Source organism: Triticum aestivum, chromosome 5D (assembly GCF_018294505.1).
Source record: "Triticum aestivum cultivar Chinese Spring chromosome 5D, IWGSC CS RefSeq v2.1, whole genome shotgun sequence".
Taxonomy (NCBI): Eukaryota; Viridiplantae; Streptophyta; class Magnoliopsida; order Poales; family Poaceae; genus Triticum; species Triticum aestivum.
This window is the reverse complement of record NC_057808.1, coordinates 175,362,255-175,378,618: the sequence shown is the minus strand read 5'-3', so window position 1 is coordinate 175,378,618 and position 16,364 is coordinate 175,362,255. Positions and strand designations below refer to the sequence as shown.

At 49.7% G+C, this 16,364-nt stretch overlaps 1 protein-coding gene across 1 annotated transcript; it reads left to right on the top strand.

The window, feature by feature from the left end:
* Nucleotides 1-5,315: 5,315 nt before the first annotated feature.
* LOC123119989 (putative pumilio homolog 7, chloroplastic) lies at nt 5,316-9,614 on the top strand. The gene is made up of 5 exons (XM_044539973.1): nt 5,316-6,233; nt 6,338-6,500; nt 6,793-6,956; nt 8,800-9,058; nt 9,228-9,614. Exons 1-5 carry the CDS (start codon nt 5,461-5,463, stop codon nt 9,333-9,335), a joined length of 1,467 nt encoding a protein of 488 aa, XP_044395908.1. The 5' UTR covers nt 5,316-5,460; the 3' UTR covers nt 9,336-9,614.
* Nucleotides 9,615-16,364: the final 6,750 nt, after the last annotated feature.

Sequence of the window (16,364 nt, the reverse complement as noted above, 5' to 3'; positions counted from 1 at the left end):
CCGTGGGCACTCATTAAGTACAATCAAAACTTCAAAAGCACTCAAATCAAGCCAAGGAGGCCCAGGTGCCCTCAGCTATCCGGTGCCCGCAGCAGTTGCAGCAGGGATGCACCTGTACGTGCCTACTGCAGCGATCCGCGGGCACTCATTAAGTACAATCAAAACTTCAAAAGCACTCAAATCAAGCCAAGGAGGCCCAGGTGCCCTCAGCTATCCGGTGCCCGCAGCAGTTGCAGCAGGGACACGAACAGGTTCATCACGTTGACGTAGAGCAGCAAGGAGCAGTTCGAAGCGTCTTGGGGCGCGGTCGTCGTCGACGAGCAATTAGAGCAACTTCAATGGGGTGACCCATTTCGTCCGCCCACGTCTGTTTGGGTTGGCGCTGACAAAAGTGGCGGCCCAACGCGCCGACCCAAACGGACGCGCGTCCGTTTTTCGTCCGCGGGTGACCCATTACAGGCCCAATTTTGAGCCGAATTTGCGTCGGCGCGGACACGAGGCGGACGCGCGCGCGCCTACTCCTCTTCCCGGGCCCGTCGATCGGTGGCAGCCACCAACATTCCCCCCATTTTTCCAAAAACACTCCCGCCCGCGCGCGCCCTCGCCCCCCAACCAGCCATCGAGGACGCCATCGACCTCGACCTCGACGCCGCTGTCGGCCTCGCCTTCCTCGCCTCGTCCGGCGCCGTCGCTCCCTCCGGGAAAGGCAAGCCTCGTGCCCCGCGCAAGACCGTCGCGGCGACCAAGCCGAAGAAGGCGCTGACGCCCGAACAGCGGGCAAGGGAGTCGGCCAAGAGGAAGGGCCGGAGGCACGCCGCGGACGCGAGGGATGAGGCCGCCGCGCAGGCCGCCGCCGTCGCCGCCGCGCAGCAGGAGTTCACCAACGCCCGCGTCGCCGCGGCAACGAGGGAGGCGCTCTACATGCTAGGGGTAAACCCTAGCCAGCACAGCGTCCTCCAAGCCGCCGTCGCCGCGGCCAGCACCGGCTTGTCGGCGTTTCCTCGGATGGTGCTGCCCGACTCACCCCGCGTGTCGGCTTGCAACCCGGTCCCCGGCTTCCACGTCTACCCGCAGGCCTCCCGCCTCTCCGGGGAGTGCTCACCCGACGTGAGCGTGGTCGCGCCTTCCACGCCCGCGCCCGCGCCCATCGACCTCAACGCCACCCCGGTGGTCGGTGGCTCGTCCTCCGGCGGCACGAGGAAACGCGCACGACAGACGCCGGCCGGCGGGCTCCCGGACGCCCGTAACCTGTTCGAGGAAATGCCATCCGCCGTCGACGAGGACTACATGCAAAACCTCATCTTCGAGGGTGGTGCGCCGGGCGCTGGCTACGATCCCGGCGAGACACAAAGCCAGGACGGCCGCGGGGCGTTCACGCCGGCCGCTGGCTATGATCCCGATCAGGCGGCCTTCATGCGTGATCAGGTCGGCATCGACCTGGACGGCTCCCCCCTCGACCACGAGTTCCCGGAGGACTATGGGCTAGAGGAAGAGGACGAGTGCGACATCGAAGTGGAGCCTTTGTTCGAGGACGAGCTCGCCAACCAAACCGCCGGTCCTAAACCGAAGCGCAAGAGCAAGCGCACGAAGGCGTACACAACTGCCGAGGACAAGCTTCTTTGCGAGTGTTGGCGAGACATTGGACAAGACCCAAAGACGGGCGCCGAGCAAAAGCATTCGACCTTTTGGACTCGTGTGCACTGCGAGTTTCATGAGCGCAAGAAGTTTCCACCTTACCAATTTGTGAGCACGCGCGGGTGGGTCTCCATTTCCAAGCGGTGGAGGGTGATCCAACAAGAGTGCAACAAGTTTTGCGCCACCCTTGAGAGCGTCAAGGCCCGCCCCGTGAGCGGCATCGGCGTGCAAGACATGGTATGATAGCAAGCAAGCCGCCCTCTTTTGTGCCATCAAGATCATCCTTTTACGTCTTCATTTGCTATCACTTGCCCATATGCTTGCATGGAAACATTTTGTAGGCATTTCAAGCTTTGGAGGCATTCAAGGTTCAACACAATGGCAAGTGCTTCAACCTCTCCCATTGCTATCGGGTCATCAAGGACGAAGAGAAGTTCAAGGCACAATATGCCGCGCTCAAGGCACGTGGGGGGAAGGGCGCCGTGGAGGATGTTGGGGAGGGCGAGCCGGCACGGCCGCGGGGGAAGACCAACTCCAAGAAGGAGGACAAGCGAGATGCGGCCACCAACGCCTTGATCGCAAGCGTGGACGGCATGATGAATAAGAAGGACTCAAGGGAGGAGGAGCGCCGGCGTTTCAAGGCGGAGCAAATGGATGCTTTCATGGAGATCCAAAGGAGGAGGCTTGATCTTGACGCCGAGAAGCAAGCCAAGATGTTCGAGCTCGAGGCGGTGAAGCAAGCCAAGATGCTAGAGATCGAGGCCGCCAACGCCAAGACAAAGGCGAAAGAAGTGGCTCTTGCAAGCATGATGACCGGGGTGGAGATCATGAAGGTGGATCTCAACGCCTTGTCGCCAAGGAAGAGGCCGTGGTTCGAGAAGATGCAGGCCGACATGCTTAAATTCGACGACGAGTGATCTATGGTGTCGAGGGCCATCTTTTTGTATGCCGGCAGGTGTGCCGGCATGACCACGGGAGCCGCGATGACGTGGTCCAACTCAAGTCCCACCATTTTTTGTGTGCTGGCATGTGTGCCGGCCGGCTGGCGAGTGCACCAGCATGAACTGTGGTGTTTTCTGAAGCCGACATTGTATGCCGGCGCTGGCATGGTGCCGGCATGAGACATGGCCGCTGGCATGATCGGCCGCAGGCCTTTTTTATTTAAAAGTTGAATGCGGACATGAAATGAGTCGGCGCGTTGGGCACATTGCCGACCCAAATGCAAAACTGGGCGGACGTCAGGCGGACGGCCGATCCAAACGGATAAAAAGCGGACAAATGCGTCGTCCGTTTGGGTCGCCCATTGGAGTTGCTCTTAGTCCTGCCAACCGCAACAACGTCCGCAACTGCTGTCAAAGAGGAGTCCGCCCGGCCGACATGGTCGAGCAGTCCGACTGGCCGCCGCCGACGAGGTCGTTTGGCGCCGCCATGGTAGAGAACAAAAGGAGGACAAGTTGCGTACGTATGTAATACAACAGCTTTAGGATACGAGGCAGCAGGAATCGGTAGTTGGGAATGGAAACTGACGGGAGGTGGGGTTCGTGCTTTGAGATTGTGGAGGCAACGTGGCAGCCATCCGAGTGGGTAAATACAATTCTTTGAGAAAAACGAATGCATTAATTGTTTTTTTTTTTGCAAATTACAGTAAAAAATTATTCCATCATTCATCATCTACAATACTTTGGTTGATGAGATTTTAAATTGAGGCCTTATAAACGGGAAGCGAGGGAGTATAGCTCTCAGGCGCTCGTCTCCTGGGTGGATCGAACGAATCGTTTCGATCGCACACCCTCCCGTTAAAGAACGTCAGTCGTATACTGCGGTCCGAAATTTAAGTCGATGGCTTGAGGCCTTGAGCGCTTTGGTAGGAAACTAATTTAGCAATAAGACGAACAATTCGCATGGTAGCAAGTGCCAGCTCGTGGAACTCATTGACGTGGGAAAAGCGAAAATATCTGCTTGATCTTTTCTCTCAAGCTCATGAGTCTGCAAAAATCTGGCTTGTCGGACACATACTACAATTGGAGGAGGCGCGAGAAAGTGCGCATGCGGCAGCACAGCTTCCCCGTCCGAGTGTGCCAAAAAAGTGCAGGATCCTTGGTCCATCCATGCCCAGCCAACCATATCGCTCACATCCTACATGTAGTGGATAGATAACCCAACCAACGCCTGCCCATCCCTCCCCTCCATTTGCAAATTTGGATCTTCTTCCATTCCAGCAAATATCCTGTGCGCGCGCATGGGGAGATATTTTTTTAGCGCTGCCCAGGGCCACTGAGAAGCGGGGCCCAAAGTGCACCGGATGTCTGCCTCTAGAGACCCAACAAAAGCGTATTTGGAGGGAGGGAAGAGGTCACTGGACGAGAGTGGGCCAAGTCGTGTGTGCAACCCGAAATAGATATTTGGGCTGAGATATTATCTATTTTCGTCTTTCCCGTTTTGTTTTCTTTTCGGAGTTGTACTAGAGGGCAAACACTTTTTTTCTCCTCTTTCTTGCAAACAAGCCACGTATATCATTGCAATGCCCCAGAAATCTGAGAGCAGTAAGTGAGTAAATATGAAAATTTTGCTTATCATTTGCATAAAATAAAAAGGGATCTATAATGTCCTTTTCCTATGCCGAAATCCTCTCCAAATTAAGTAAGATGTGTACCGGCCGACTTTATTATATTTTCACATGATTTAATCGGCGTGTCCTCGTAACGAGTTCCTTGTATGAATTAAACGTGACATGAGGAAAGGACATACGGCACACCTCCGTAAACCATTAGCACATCTGTATCTACGTCTATGTCTATATCAATATAAAATGAGTATCACGGATATACAATTGATCTCACCCGTTCAACCGCATCTATCCAACAGTTCACGCCATTCTAGTGTTTAGCGTTAAACATGTTTACCACTAGACACGTTTAGCATCCTCCAGTAATTAATATCAATGTCAGTATTAACTAAGTAATTATATCATGCCTAATACTAACACACATTTTATATATTGTATAATATTAATGTGCAATACAAGAATTATTTTTTCTAAAATTAATGTGTACAGTCACTCTTTTGGCCATGTGGAGGTTTGTTTTCAGCGGATCTATCTTTGGTAGGTTTGCTCGGATCTCGTCGTAGTTCGTCTACGTTTGTGTGTCTTCGAGTTGGATCCTTCTGATCTACATTATTTTCATCTGCTGCGGTTGCTGTTCTGTTGCGCTGGTCCTACGGGGCCTTAGCACGACGACTTTTCGACTGTCTACTACAACAAATTGTGCCGACTCTGGCGATGGAAGGGCGATGACGGCGGCGCGCCTTCGGCTCGCTTCAGTGCTTGTAGTCGTCGCTAGGTGATCTACGGATCTTGATGTAATTTTTATTATTTTTTATATTCGTTGTACTGCCATGATTGAAGATGAATAGATCAGAAATTTTCTCTTAAAAAAATATGCTAAGTGGTACAGAGCTTTCGGGCATGGTCGAAAAACATAATGTTTTTCAGGGTCTAAATGAATATCTGATATTAAAATAGAAAATCGGGAAGTGCTTACCCCAAAACAAGAAATCAGACCAGGTAATAACCTTTCAAAAATAAAAGATTAAAAAAAAAAGCACTCCTCTCACCGGCATCAGTCCTCACTACTTTCGCGCTATCCTTCTTGTATAAAACCACCCCCTCTGCTCTCTCCTCCTCCCACTCCTGCATGCCTCAACGAACCATCTCCAAGAAAACACCTCACCCCAATCCAACCCCAAACCAATCCTCTCCACAAACCAATCTAACACAATTCCCCCACTTATTTTCTCATCGAGATTCGATCAGAGCAGTTGGCGATGAAGCTTGACAGGGAGATGGAGATGCTCCTCAACGAGATCCCTCTCCTCCTCCACGGCGACGTCCTCGGCTGCGGCGAGCCAGCCGCCGCGGAGACCGACACCGATGCCGTCGATTTCTCTTACCTCATCCAAGAACTCGGCGAGATGGGGTTCGTCGAGGACGACGACGATGACGACGACAACGCTTTCCTTCACCCCAGGAAGGCCAGCTCATCCCCGACGAGCAACCTCCATTTCATGGACGCCGAGAATTTCGTGGCGTCGCGTCCCTTCTCCATGGACAAAGACCGCGAGAGGGCTCTGTTCGATCCGTTCCCCTTCTCCAGCACCTGCTTCGACGCCGCCGTGGGCGACGACTGGGACCTCCTGTGTCCGCCGGCGAGGTCCCGGCTGTGCAAGACGGCGAGGCCGAAGAAGGGTACCTGCAGCCATGGCAACGGCTGCCAGGCGACGAGCCCCAAGAAGTGCGCGGCGGCGAAGCCGTCCAAGTACGAGAGCCTTGTCGGGCTGCGCGGGTACATGTACCACGTGGCCAGGGACCAGCACGGCTGCCGGTTTCTCCAGCAGCGGCTCGACGACGGCAAGCGCGAGGTCGATTTCATCTTCACCGGCGTCGCCCGTCACGCCGTCGACCTGATGGTGAACCCATTCGGGAACTACCTCATGCAGAAGCTGCTAGCCGTCTGCAGCGAGGAGCAGAGGATGGGCATCGTGCTCACCCTCACAAAGGACCCCTTCGTGCTCGTCAGGATCTCTCTCAATGTACATGGGTAAGCACCATGTTTTTAACTTTGTTCCTGCTAATTGTTTTTTGTTGCTCTTTTCGAATGTAATGTTTTTTATTGCTAAATGTTGTGTCGTTTCTCGTTTTCAGGACAAGGGCCGTACAGAAACTGATTGAAAGCTTGAGGGCAAGGGAGGAGATCCAGCTGGTCGTCGCAGCTCTGCGCCCCGGGTTCCTGGAGCTCATAAAGGATCCTAATGGTAACCATGTCGTGCAGAAGTGCTTGCAATCGTTCGGGGCCGATGATAACAAGGTATACATGTGTGTGTGTGCATGCATCTTAACAAGTTCTGAATATATTGTAGACGAGTTAGTATTTTTATTTAGGTGTAAGTTAGTCTATTTGGGTCCAGAGAAGTTGTTCCAATCTAGTTACTCTGATCGCTTCAGAAAAGTTTGTAGTAGACCACTTCCACTTTTCTGAATTTTGCAGCTTGTATTGTTAATTGTTAATTATTGACCTGAATTTTCCGCAAAATTTTTAGTGAACTGAATTTAGATTTTTACTAAACAGACATAATTAACTCACAATCTACAACTTTCAGCCCATCTTCGATGCTGCTGCTGTTTATTGCCTTGATATCGGGATGCAATGCCATGGCTGCTGCGTCCTGCAGCGGTGTATTGCGCGTTCGACGGGTGAGCACAAGGAGAAGCTGGTTGCCGCAATCGCTCGCAATGGGTTCGAACTTGCACAAGATGCCTATGGGTAAAAATCCTGCCTTGTGCTTCACCTGTAATTTTTCATGTAACCACGAGGCCGGTAAAACAAGCATGGTTAATCAATTACTCCCTTCGTCTCATAATATAAGAGCGTTTTATTATGAGACAGAGGGAGTATTGTTCTGTCTAGCATATCATTAGTAGGCCAGCCGGCAGCATGCCTTTGTAAAAGTGGAAACCGTTGATTGTAGAGACCTCTGTATTTCTGTAGACATTCCTACAAATCTTTAGTGCCATGATATCTAGCTGAACATTTTTTTGAACATAACTTGTTAAACATTTATACACATTAAAGAAAAAGAATGCATTCAACAAGTTTTACTCTGTATGTCATAATTTATTCTTCTATATGTTTATTTTTTTTAGAAAAGGAGGATGACCCCCGGCCTCTGCATCTGGAAGATGCATACGGCCACTTTATTGATTATTCTCGAGGACCTTACAAAGTGTTACAACAATATGCCTGAATCCACCATCTAGGCAACATATGCCGCTACTCCTATCCATACGATGAAGGGGTGCTAGCCGGGCCACTACCCAGACCACTCACCTAAACCTAACATCAAAAGCCGGAATCCCCAGCCTAGCCACATACCGGGTCTGGGGCATAAACCGGTCTGACGCACTCACAGGTGTCGTCTCCGCCATCTTCCACTGGTCCATCTCCAAGCAGATTGAAGTGCCAACCTTGGCAGGCTCCTCCGCCATCAACGCCACCATGACGCCAAATGCGACCAGCACCTACGCTAGAACATCGCCAAGCAGATGGAGCGCTACCACAAGATGAAAATCAGCGGTAAAATGGCCGCCGCCAAACACCTCACACGCACCACAAAGCGCCCACCGTGCTTCCGGGAACCCCAGGCGACGCCTTCAAGAAGGAGCGCGACGAAGGTACGACGCCGTCGCCCGCAAGGGGAACTAGAGCTTTCGCCCAAATGAAGAGCACAGCGAGAAACGGGATAGGATCTCGACAAGGCCTCCAAGAGGGGAACCGACGCCCACAAAGGCGCCGCCATTGTCGTGGCCTCCGCCGACGGCCAAGGGTTTCCCCCGATCCCGCCCCCGTCCCATCCATCCGGCCACAGACCTGGCCAGGGGAGCGCACGCAGCCAGAGAAGGCGTTGGACTTCATCGAAGCAGGCACGCCGGGTGACGGGGCACCCCGACCCACCGAAGTAGACGTCCACCGAGACCTCGCCGCCCGCACAGCCGAAGTCGCGGACCACCAGCTCCCACGGCCGTCGCCCGTCGAGAGGCCACGCCGTCCACACCGCCCGAGGCCGCCGCCCCGGCATCCACCCACCGCGCACATCCCGTCAAAACACGAAGAACGACCCACACCGCTGCCACCAGGGAGACCACACCGCGAGCACCCAAACCGGGCGACGAGGCAGGGCCGCGCCGGCCAGATCCGGCGGATCCGGCGATCCCTGGCCCACCAGCCGCCAGAGAGGAGCCGACCCCGATCCAGGGCGAGCCGGCCTGATCTGGCAGTCGGACCTTCCCAGGAGACCCCCACACCGGATCTGGAGAGGGGCTAGCGACAGCTCCGGCGACCGACGGCCGCCACAGAGGGCCCGCGTCGGCGGCCACCAGGAGCTGGGGAGGCGGGCGGCGGCGTCTGATGCGGGGTGGGGGCACCTCCAACGTCGAGGCGGGTGCGCGGGGAAACCCCGCCGCCGCCTACCGCCGCGCGAGCGGCTGCCGGCGGCAGCGGCTAGGGTTTCGCCCCCGAGTCGCCCGGAGCGGACGACGCGGGGGCTCTTTATGTTTATGTTGGTGTATTTTAACTTGTAAACTCATGAGCTTATCTGCTAATGTTGCAGAAACTATGTTGTTCAGTATGTGATAGAACTAAAGGTCGCTACTGCAAATGCAAGTCTGGCACAGCAGTTTGAAGGCAAGTACATCCACCTCTCCATGCAGAAGTTCAGCAGCAACGTTGTCGAGAAATGCCTGAAAGTTTTCAAGGAAGCCGACAAAGCCAACATCATCCTGGAGCTCCTTTCTGCGCCGCAGTTCGAGCGGTTGCTTCTGCACCCTTACGCAAACTATGTGGTCTACGCAGCACTTCAGAATTCCAAGGTAAATAACATCTCAACCAAAACAGAGTCAACCAGAGACCACAGTGTTTCTTTTTTTTGAAAGGAGAGACCGCAGTGTGTTGACATTATGTCTATGCTTGGGTTCTACTGAGCCATTTTGTTGACAGCAACTGATTCCACAGCTTTTGTGACTGCGACGAATTTTTCAGGGGTCTCTCCACTCAGCACTGACCAACGCCATCCGGCCTCATGTGGAACTACTCAGAACCAGCCCATACTGCAAGAGGATCTACTCTCGAGCTTTGCTGAAGAAGTGATGGCCTGATGAGACCATCTCACCATGTAACAATAAAGATTGTTTGTCTTGTGCTATTTTTTCGGATTCAAAAGGGATAAAGGTGATCTCGCCATGTAGATTTTGTATAGATCAAAATTATTTGGTCATGTACTTCTATGTGCACCTTTATTGGGTGCACTCTTCCGTTGCCATAATCCATCTGGAATGGTAAGTTCCGGTTGAACAAATCATCGTATAGATGTTGATGCACGTACATAAGACTGGTGATGCTTCTTGTAACTTAATGTTTGCATTTTTACTTGCCCTGCAATTGCTCAACCGAATGCCAGAACATGAAGGCAAATAACTGATTTGCAGTCTAAGGAAACTTATGTGTGACTTTGTCATGATACATTTCAACATATTTTACTAAGTATCTGGACAGAGGAAATCACAATTAAAATGCCATTATATTTAACACAACATGAACGGAGCATGAACTTTCAAACGCCTTTTCCATCTTCTCTAATTAAAAAAAGAAAAAGAAAAAACAAAGTTAGCTATGACCCACCACAACGATTCAATATGTTTCACCGTCCAATCACATAATTGGACGTTCTAGATCTTCCAATTGTCCCACAAGCGTCGGTACGTCATTTTCACCCGTCACGGCATGCCCAACTTGAAAGGGCTGCTGCTCCCGCGTGTTGGCGTCAATTGCGCCCTGAAACAGCCCAATTTGTATCTTACATCATCCCAGGCCCGGCTCGCACTTCTCCCTTCCATCCCCTAAAAAAAAGACTTCTCCCTTCGATATAGAGACCCCTTAAAAAATGTCTCGATATGGAGAAGAAGAAAAAGTCATCCTCATTCACCTTGGTTCGTGTTTCCCACGGCGGCAATATAAGATGGAACAGTCTGCCCTTTGTCCTTCTGCTTTTATCTTAATTTAAGATTTCTCTAGCACACATGGTTCTTGCCTTCTATTTCCGTTCCTTGGGGCTTCGGATGATTTAGTCACACATTTGCATTTGTATTGGTGTCCACGCACATACTAGGTTGTTCCTCTCCTGATGTCTCTTGTTCCTTTTGTGCTTGTTTCAAAAACTTGATGGTGGTTGACCAACCAAGACAAACAGTTCACTGATCTGTGGTTAATTTCGATGGGCGAAGAACATGTCTGACCCAAGAACCGCACATGACATCTGCATATATTATATCGAGAGAAGTCTACATTACAACTCTGAACTTGCCACTTGGTTTAAGAATCAACCCTAAACTATAAAAAACCGGGCCACCAGAATATACCACCTCGTGGAAACCCACGCCCCCCGCATTGCTCCACGGGAGCGGCTCGGGCGGAAACCCCAGCCGCCACCCACCGCCGCCCCCTCCACCCCCCTCTCCCCTGCCGCAGCCGGCACACGTCGCTGGGTGATACGTCTCCAACGCATCTATAATTTTTGATTGTTCCATGCTATTATATTACCTGTTTTGGATGTTTTATATGCATTAATGTGCTATTTTATATTATTTTTGGGATTAACGTATTAACCTAGAGCTCACTGCCAGTTTCTGTTTTTTTCCTTGTTTTTTAGCTTCGCAGAAAAGGAATACTAAACGGAGTACAAACGGAATAAAACTTCACGATGATTTTTTTGGACCAGAAGACACCTAGGGGACTTGGAGTTCAAGTCAGAAGAGCCACGAGGCGGCGGCAAGTATGGAGGATGCGCCCTAGGGGGGCGCCCCCTACCTTGTGGGCCCCTCGGTGATCCCCTGACCTAGCTCTTCCTCCTATATATTCACATGTATTCCAAAACCCTTAGAAGCATCCACGAAAACACTTTTCCACCGCCGCAACCTTCTGTTCCTGTGAGATCCCATCTTGAGGCCTTTTTCCGGCATCCTGCCAGAGGGGGATTCGATCACAGAGGGCATCTACATCAACTCTATTGCCCTTCCGATGAAGCGTGAGTAGTTTACCACAGACCTACGGGTCCATAGCTAGTAGCTAGATGGATTCTTCTCTCTCTTTGATTCTCAATACCATGTTCTCCTCGATGTTCTTGGAGATCTATCTGATGTAATCTTGTTTTGCGGTGTGTTTGTCGAGATCCGATGAATTGTGAATTTATGATCAGCTTATCTATGAATATTATTTGAATCTTCTCTGAATTCTTATATGCATGATTTGATATCTTTGTATTTCTCTTCAAATTATCGGTTTGGTTTGGCCAACTAGATTGGTTTTTCTTGCAATGGGAGATGTGCTTAGCTTTGGGTTCAATCTTGCGTGATTTCACCCGGTGACAAAGTAGGGGTAGCGAGACACGTATTGAATTGTTGCCATCGAGGATAAAAAGATGGGGTTTACATCATATTGCTTGAGTTTATTCCCCTACATCATGTCATCTTACTTAAGGCGTTACTCCGTTCTTTATGAACTTAATACTCTAGATGCATGCTGGATAGCGGTCGATGTGTGGAGTAATAGTAGTAGATGCAGGCAGGAGTCGGCCTACTTGACACGGACGTGATGCCCATATTTTATAGTCATTGCCTTGGATATCGTCACAACTTTGCACTTTTCTATCAATTGCTCGACAGTAATTTGTTCACCCACCTAATTATCCGCCTTTAAGAGAGAAGCCTCTAGTGAAACCTATGGCCCCGGGTCTATTTTCCATCATATTAGTTTCCGATTTACTATTTTGCAATATTTTATTTTCAGACTATAAAGCAAAAACCCAAAAAATATTTAGTTATCTTTTATTTAGTTTTATCTATCTCTATTAGCTCTCACCTTTGCAAGTGATCATGAAGGGATTGACAACCCCTTTATCGCGTTGGGTGCAAGCGTTTGATTGTTTGTGCAGGTATTGGTGATTTGCTTGTTCTTCTCCTACTAGATTGATACCTTGGTTCTTAACTGAAGGAAATACTTATCTCTACTGTGCCGCATCACCCTTTCCTCTTCAAGGGAAAAACCAACGCAAGTCAAGAAGTAGCACTGGGCAAAGCCCCGATAGGGGGTGGCGGCGGCGGGGGGGGGGGGGTCTCGTTCCTCACGTGGTTGTTGGCTCTCTCATGCGAGATCTGCAGCGTTTTGGGCGCTCCAGTGGTGGTGTGTGTGTGGCGGCCCCTGACTGCTCCCGACGGTGCTATGGTTCGTGCGGCTGATGGCGCGTTGCGGCCGTCCTCTGTCCTTGGCTGCGGGATGGTCCGGCGTTGGGGGCCTCTGCGTGGTGCGGGAGGTGGTTCCCAGGCGGCGGTGCTCCACTGGCCTCGCCCCAGATCTGTCGTTGCCTGGGCATGCTGCGGCGTGCATGGCCGGATCCGGCCGGGTCTGGCTCAGATCCATTGCGGGGCGCCCCCGTTCCTCTTCTCTACTGAAGTTTGGGCTTCCCCTGTCACTTGCCTGCGTAGGCGTTGGGTGGTGCTTGTGTTGGGGAACGTTGCATGGAAAACAAAAAAAAATTCTACGCACACGCAAGATCTATCCATGGAGATGCATAGCTACGAGAGAGGAAAGTGTGTCTATGTACCCTCGTAGACCGTTAAGCGGAAGGTTTATCAACGCGATTGATGTAGTCATACACCTTCACGATCCGCCCGATCAAGTACCGAACGTACGGCACCTCCGCGTTCAGCACACGTTCAGCTCGATAACGTCCTCGCCTTCTTGATCCAGCAAGCGGGCGAAGTAGTAGATGAGTTCCAGCAACACGACGATGTGGTGGCGGTGGTGATGCAACTAACTCCGTAGGGCTTCGCCGAGCACTACGAAAATATGACCGAGGATGAACTAGAGGGAGAGGGGCGCCGCACATGGCTTGGGGATCGTGTTGTGTGTTGCCCCTCCTCTCATATATATAGGTGGAGGGGGAGGGGAGGAAGCCCTAGGCGCGCCCCCAAGTGGCCGGCGGCTGCCCTAGGGCGCCTGCCCTGGCCGCACCCCCTTCCATATTTGTGCATGTGGGGAAGGAAAGGGGGGTTGGCTGCCTTATGGCGCCTCCCCCTTCCTTCCCTCCCTTCCTTGGTATGTGGGCAGGGGTGGAGGGGTGCGCTAGCCCCCTTGTGGGCTGGTGTGCTTCCCCCCTTTGGCCCATAAGGCCCACCACATACCGATGGCCTCCTGGAACCTCTTCCGGCACTCCATAAATACCTGGTACTTTCTGAAACCTTTCTGTTGGCCGAATATCATCGTCCTATATATCAATCTTTACCTCCGGACCATTCCGGAGCATATTTATGATCACCCAGTTACGTTGTGACGTTTGATTACACATAAGGTATTCCTCCAGTATCCGGGAGTTGCATGATCTCATGGTCTAAGGCTATGTATTTGACATTATGAAAGCAGTAGCAATAAACTGAACGATCGTATGCTAAGCTAACGGATGTGTCTTGTACATCACATCATTCTCCTAATGATGTGATCCCATTATCAAATGACAACTCATGTTTATGGTTAGGAAACCTTAACCATCTTTGATCAACGAGCTAGTCTAGTAGAGGCTCACTAGGGACACGGTATTTGTTTATGTATCCATACATGTATTTAAGTTTCCGGTCAATACAATTCCAGCATGAATAATAAACCTTTATCATGATAAGGAAATATAATAATAACCATTTTATTATTGCCTCTAGGGCATATTTCCATCAGTCTCCCACTTGCACTAGAGTCAATAATCTAGTTCACATCGCCATGTGATTAACACCCAAAGAGTTCACTAGAGTCAATAATCTAGTTCACATCGCCATGTGATTAACACCCAAAGAGTTCACTAAGGTGTGATCATGTTTTGCTTGTGAGAGAGGTTTATAGTCAACGGGTCTGCCATATTCAGATCCATAAATATTTTGCAAATTTCTATGTCTACAATGCTCTGCATGGAGCTACTCTAGCTAATTGCTCCCACGTTCAATACGTATCCAGATTGAGACTCAGAGTCATTCGGATCGGTGTCAAAGCTTGCATTGACGTAACCCTTTATGACGAACTCTTTATCACCTCCATAACCGAGAAACATTTCCTTAGTCCTCTTTAGGTACCTAAGGATAATTTTGACCGCTGTCTAGTGATCCACTCCTAGATCACTATTGTACCCCCTTGCCAAACTCATGGCAAGGCACACAACAGGTCTGGTACATAGCATGGCATACTTTATAGAACCTATGGCTGAGGCATAGGGAATGACTTCCATTCTCTCTCTATATTATGCCGTGGTCAGGCTTTGAGTCTTACTCAACTTCACACCTTGCAACACAAGCAAGAACTCTTTCTTTGACCGATCCATTTTGAACTTCTTCAAAACTTTGCCAAGGTCTGTGCTTGTGAAAGTCCTATTAAGCGTCTCGATCTATCCCTATAGATCTTGATGCCCAATATGTAAGTAGCTTCACCAAGGTCTTTCATTGAAAAAATTCTTATTCAAGTATCCTTTTATGCTATCCAGAAATTCTATATCATTTCCAATCAACAATATGTCATCCACATATAATAGCAGAAATGCTACAGAGCTCCCACTCACTTTCTTGTAAATACAGGCTTCACCATAAGTCCGTAAAAAACCATATGCTTTGATCACATCATCAAAGCGTATATTCCAACTCCGAGATACTTGCACCAGTCCATAGATGGATCGCTAGAGCTTGCACACTTTATTAGAACCTTTAGGATCGACAAAACCTTCTGGTTGCATCATATACAACTCTTCATTAAGAAACACGTTAAGGAATGCAGTTTTGACATCCATTTGCCAGATTTCATAATCATAATATGCGACAATTGCTAACATGATTCAGACAGACTTAAGCATCGCTACGGGTGAGAAAGCCTCATCATAGTCAACCCCTTGAACTTGTTGAAAACCTTTCGCGACAAGTCGAGCTTTGTAGACAGTGATATTACCATTAGCGTCCGTCTTCCTCTTGAAGATACATTTATTCTCAATGGCCTGCCGATCAATGAGAAAGTCCACCAAAGTCCACACTTTGTTTTCATACATGGATCCTATCTCAGATTTCATGGCCTCAAGCTATTTATCGGAATCTGGGCTCATCATAGCTTCTTCATAGTTCGTAGGTTCATCGTTGTCTTAACAACATGACTTCCAGGACAGGATTACAGTACCACTCTGGTGTGGAACGTGTTCTGGTCGACCTACGAAGTTCAGTAGTAACTTGATCCGAAGTTTCATGATCATCATCACTAGCTTCCTCTCTAGTTGGTGTAGGCATCATGAGAATGGTTTTCTCTGATGTGCTACTTTCCAATTCGAGAGTAGGTACAATTATCTCATAAAGTTCTACTTTCCTCCCACTCACTTCTTTTGAGAGAAACTCATTCTCTAGAAAGGACCCATTCTTGGCAACAAAGATCTTGCCTTCGGATATGTGGTAGAAGGTGTACCCAATAGTTTCCTTAGGGTATCCTATGAAGACGCACTTCTTCAATTTGGGTTTGAGCTTATCAGGCTAAAGCCTTTTGACATAAGCGTCGCACCCCCAAATTTTAAGAAATGACAACTTAGGTTTCTTGCCAAACCGTAGTTCATATGGTGTCGTCTTAACGGATTTAGACGGTGCCCTATTTAACGCGAATGTGGTTGTCTCTAATGCATAACTTCAAAATGATAAGGGCAAATCGGTAAGAGACATCATAGAATGCACCATATCTAATAAAGTACGGTTACGATGTTCTGACACACCATTACGCTGTGGTGTTCCAGGAGGCGTGAGTTGTGGAACAATTCCACATTATTTTAAATGAAGGCCAAACTCGTAACTCAAATATTCGCCTCCGCGATCAGATCGTAGAAACTTTATTTTCTTGTTACGATGATTCTCCGCTTCACTCTAAAATTCTTTGAACTTTTCAAATGTTTCATACTTGTGTTTCATCAAGTAGATATACCCATACCTACTCAAATCATCCATGAAGGTCAAAAAATAACGATACCTGCCGCATGCTTCAACACTCATCGGACCGCATACATCGGTATGTATTATTTCCAATAAGTTATTAGCTCGCTCCGTTGTTCTGGAGAATAGAGTTTTA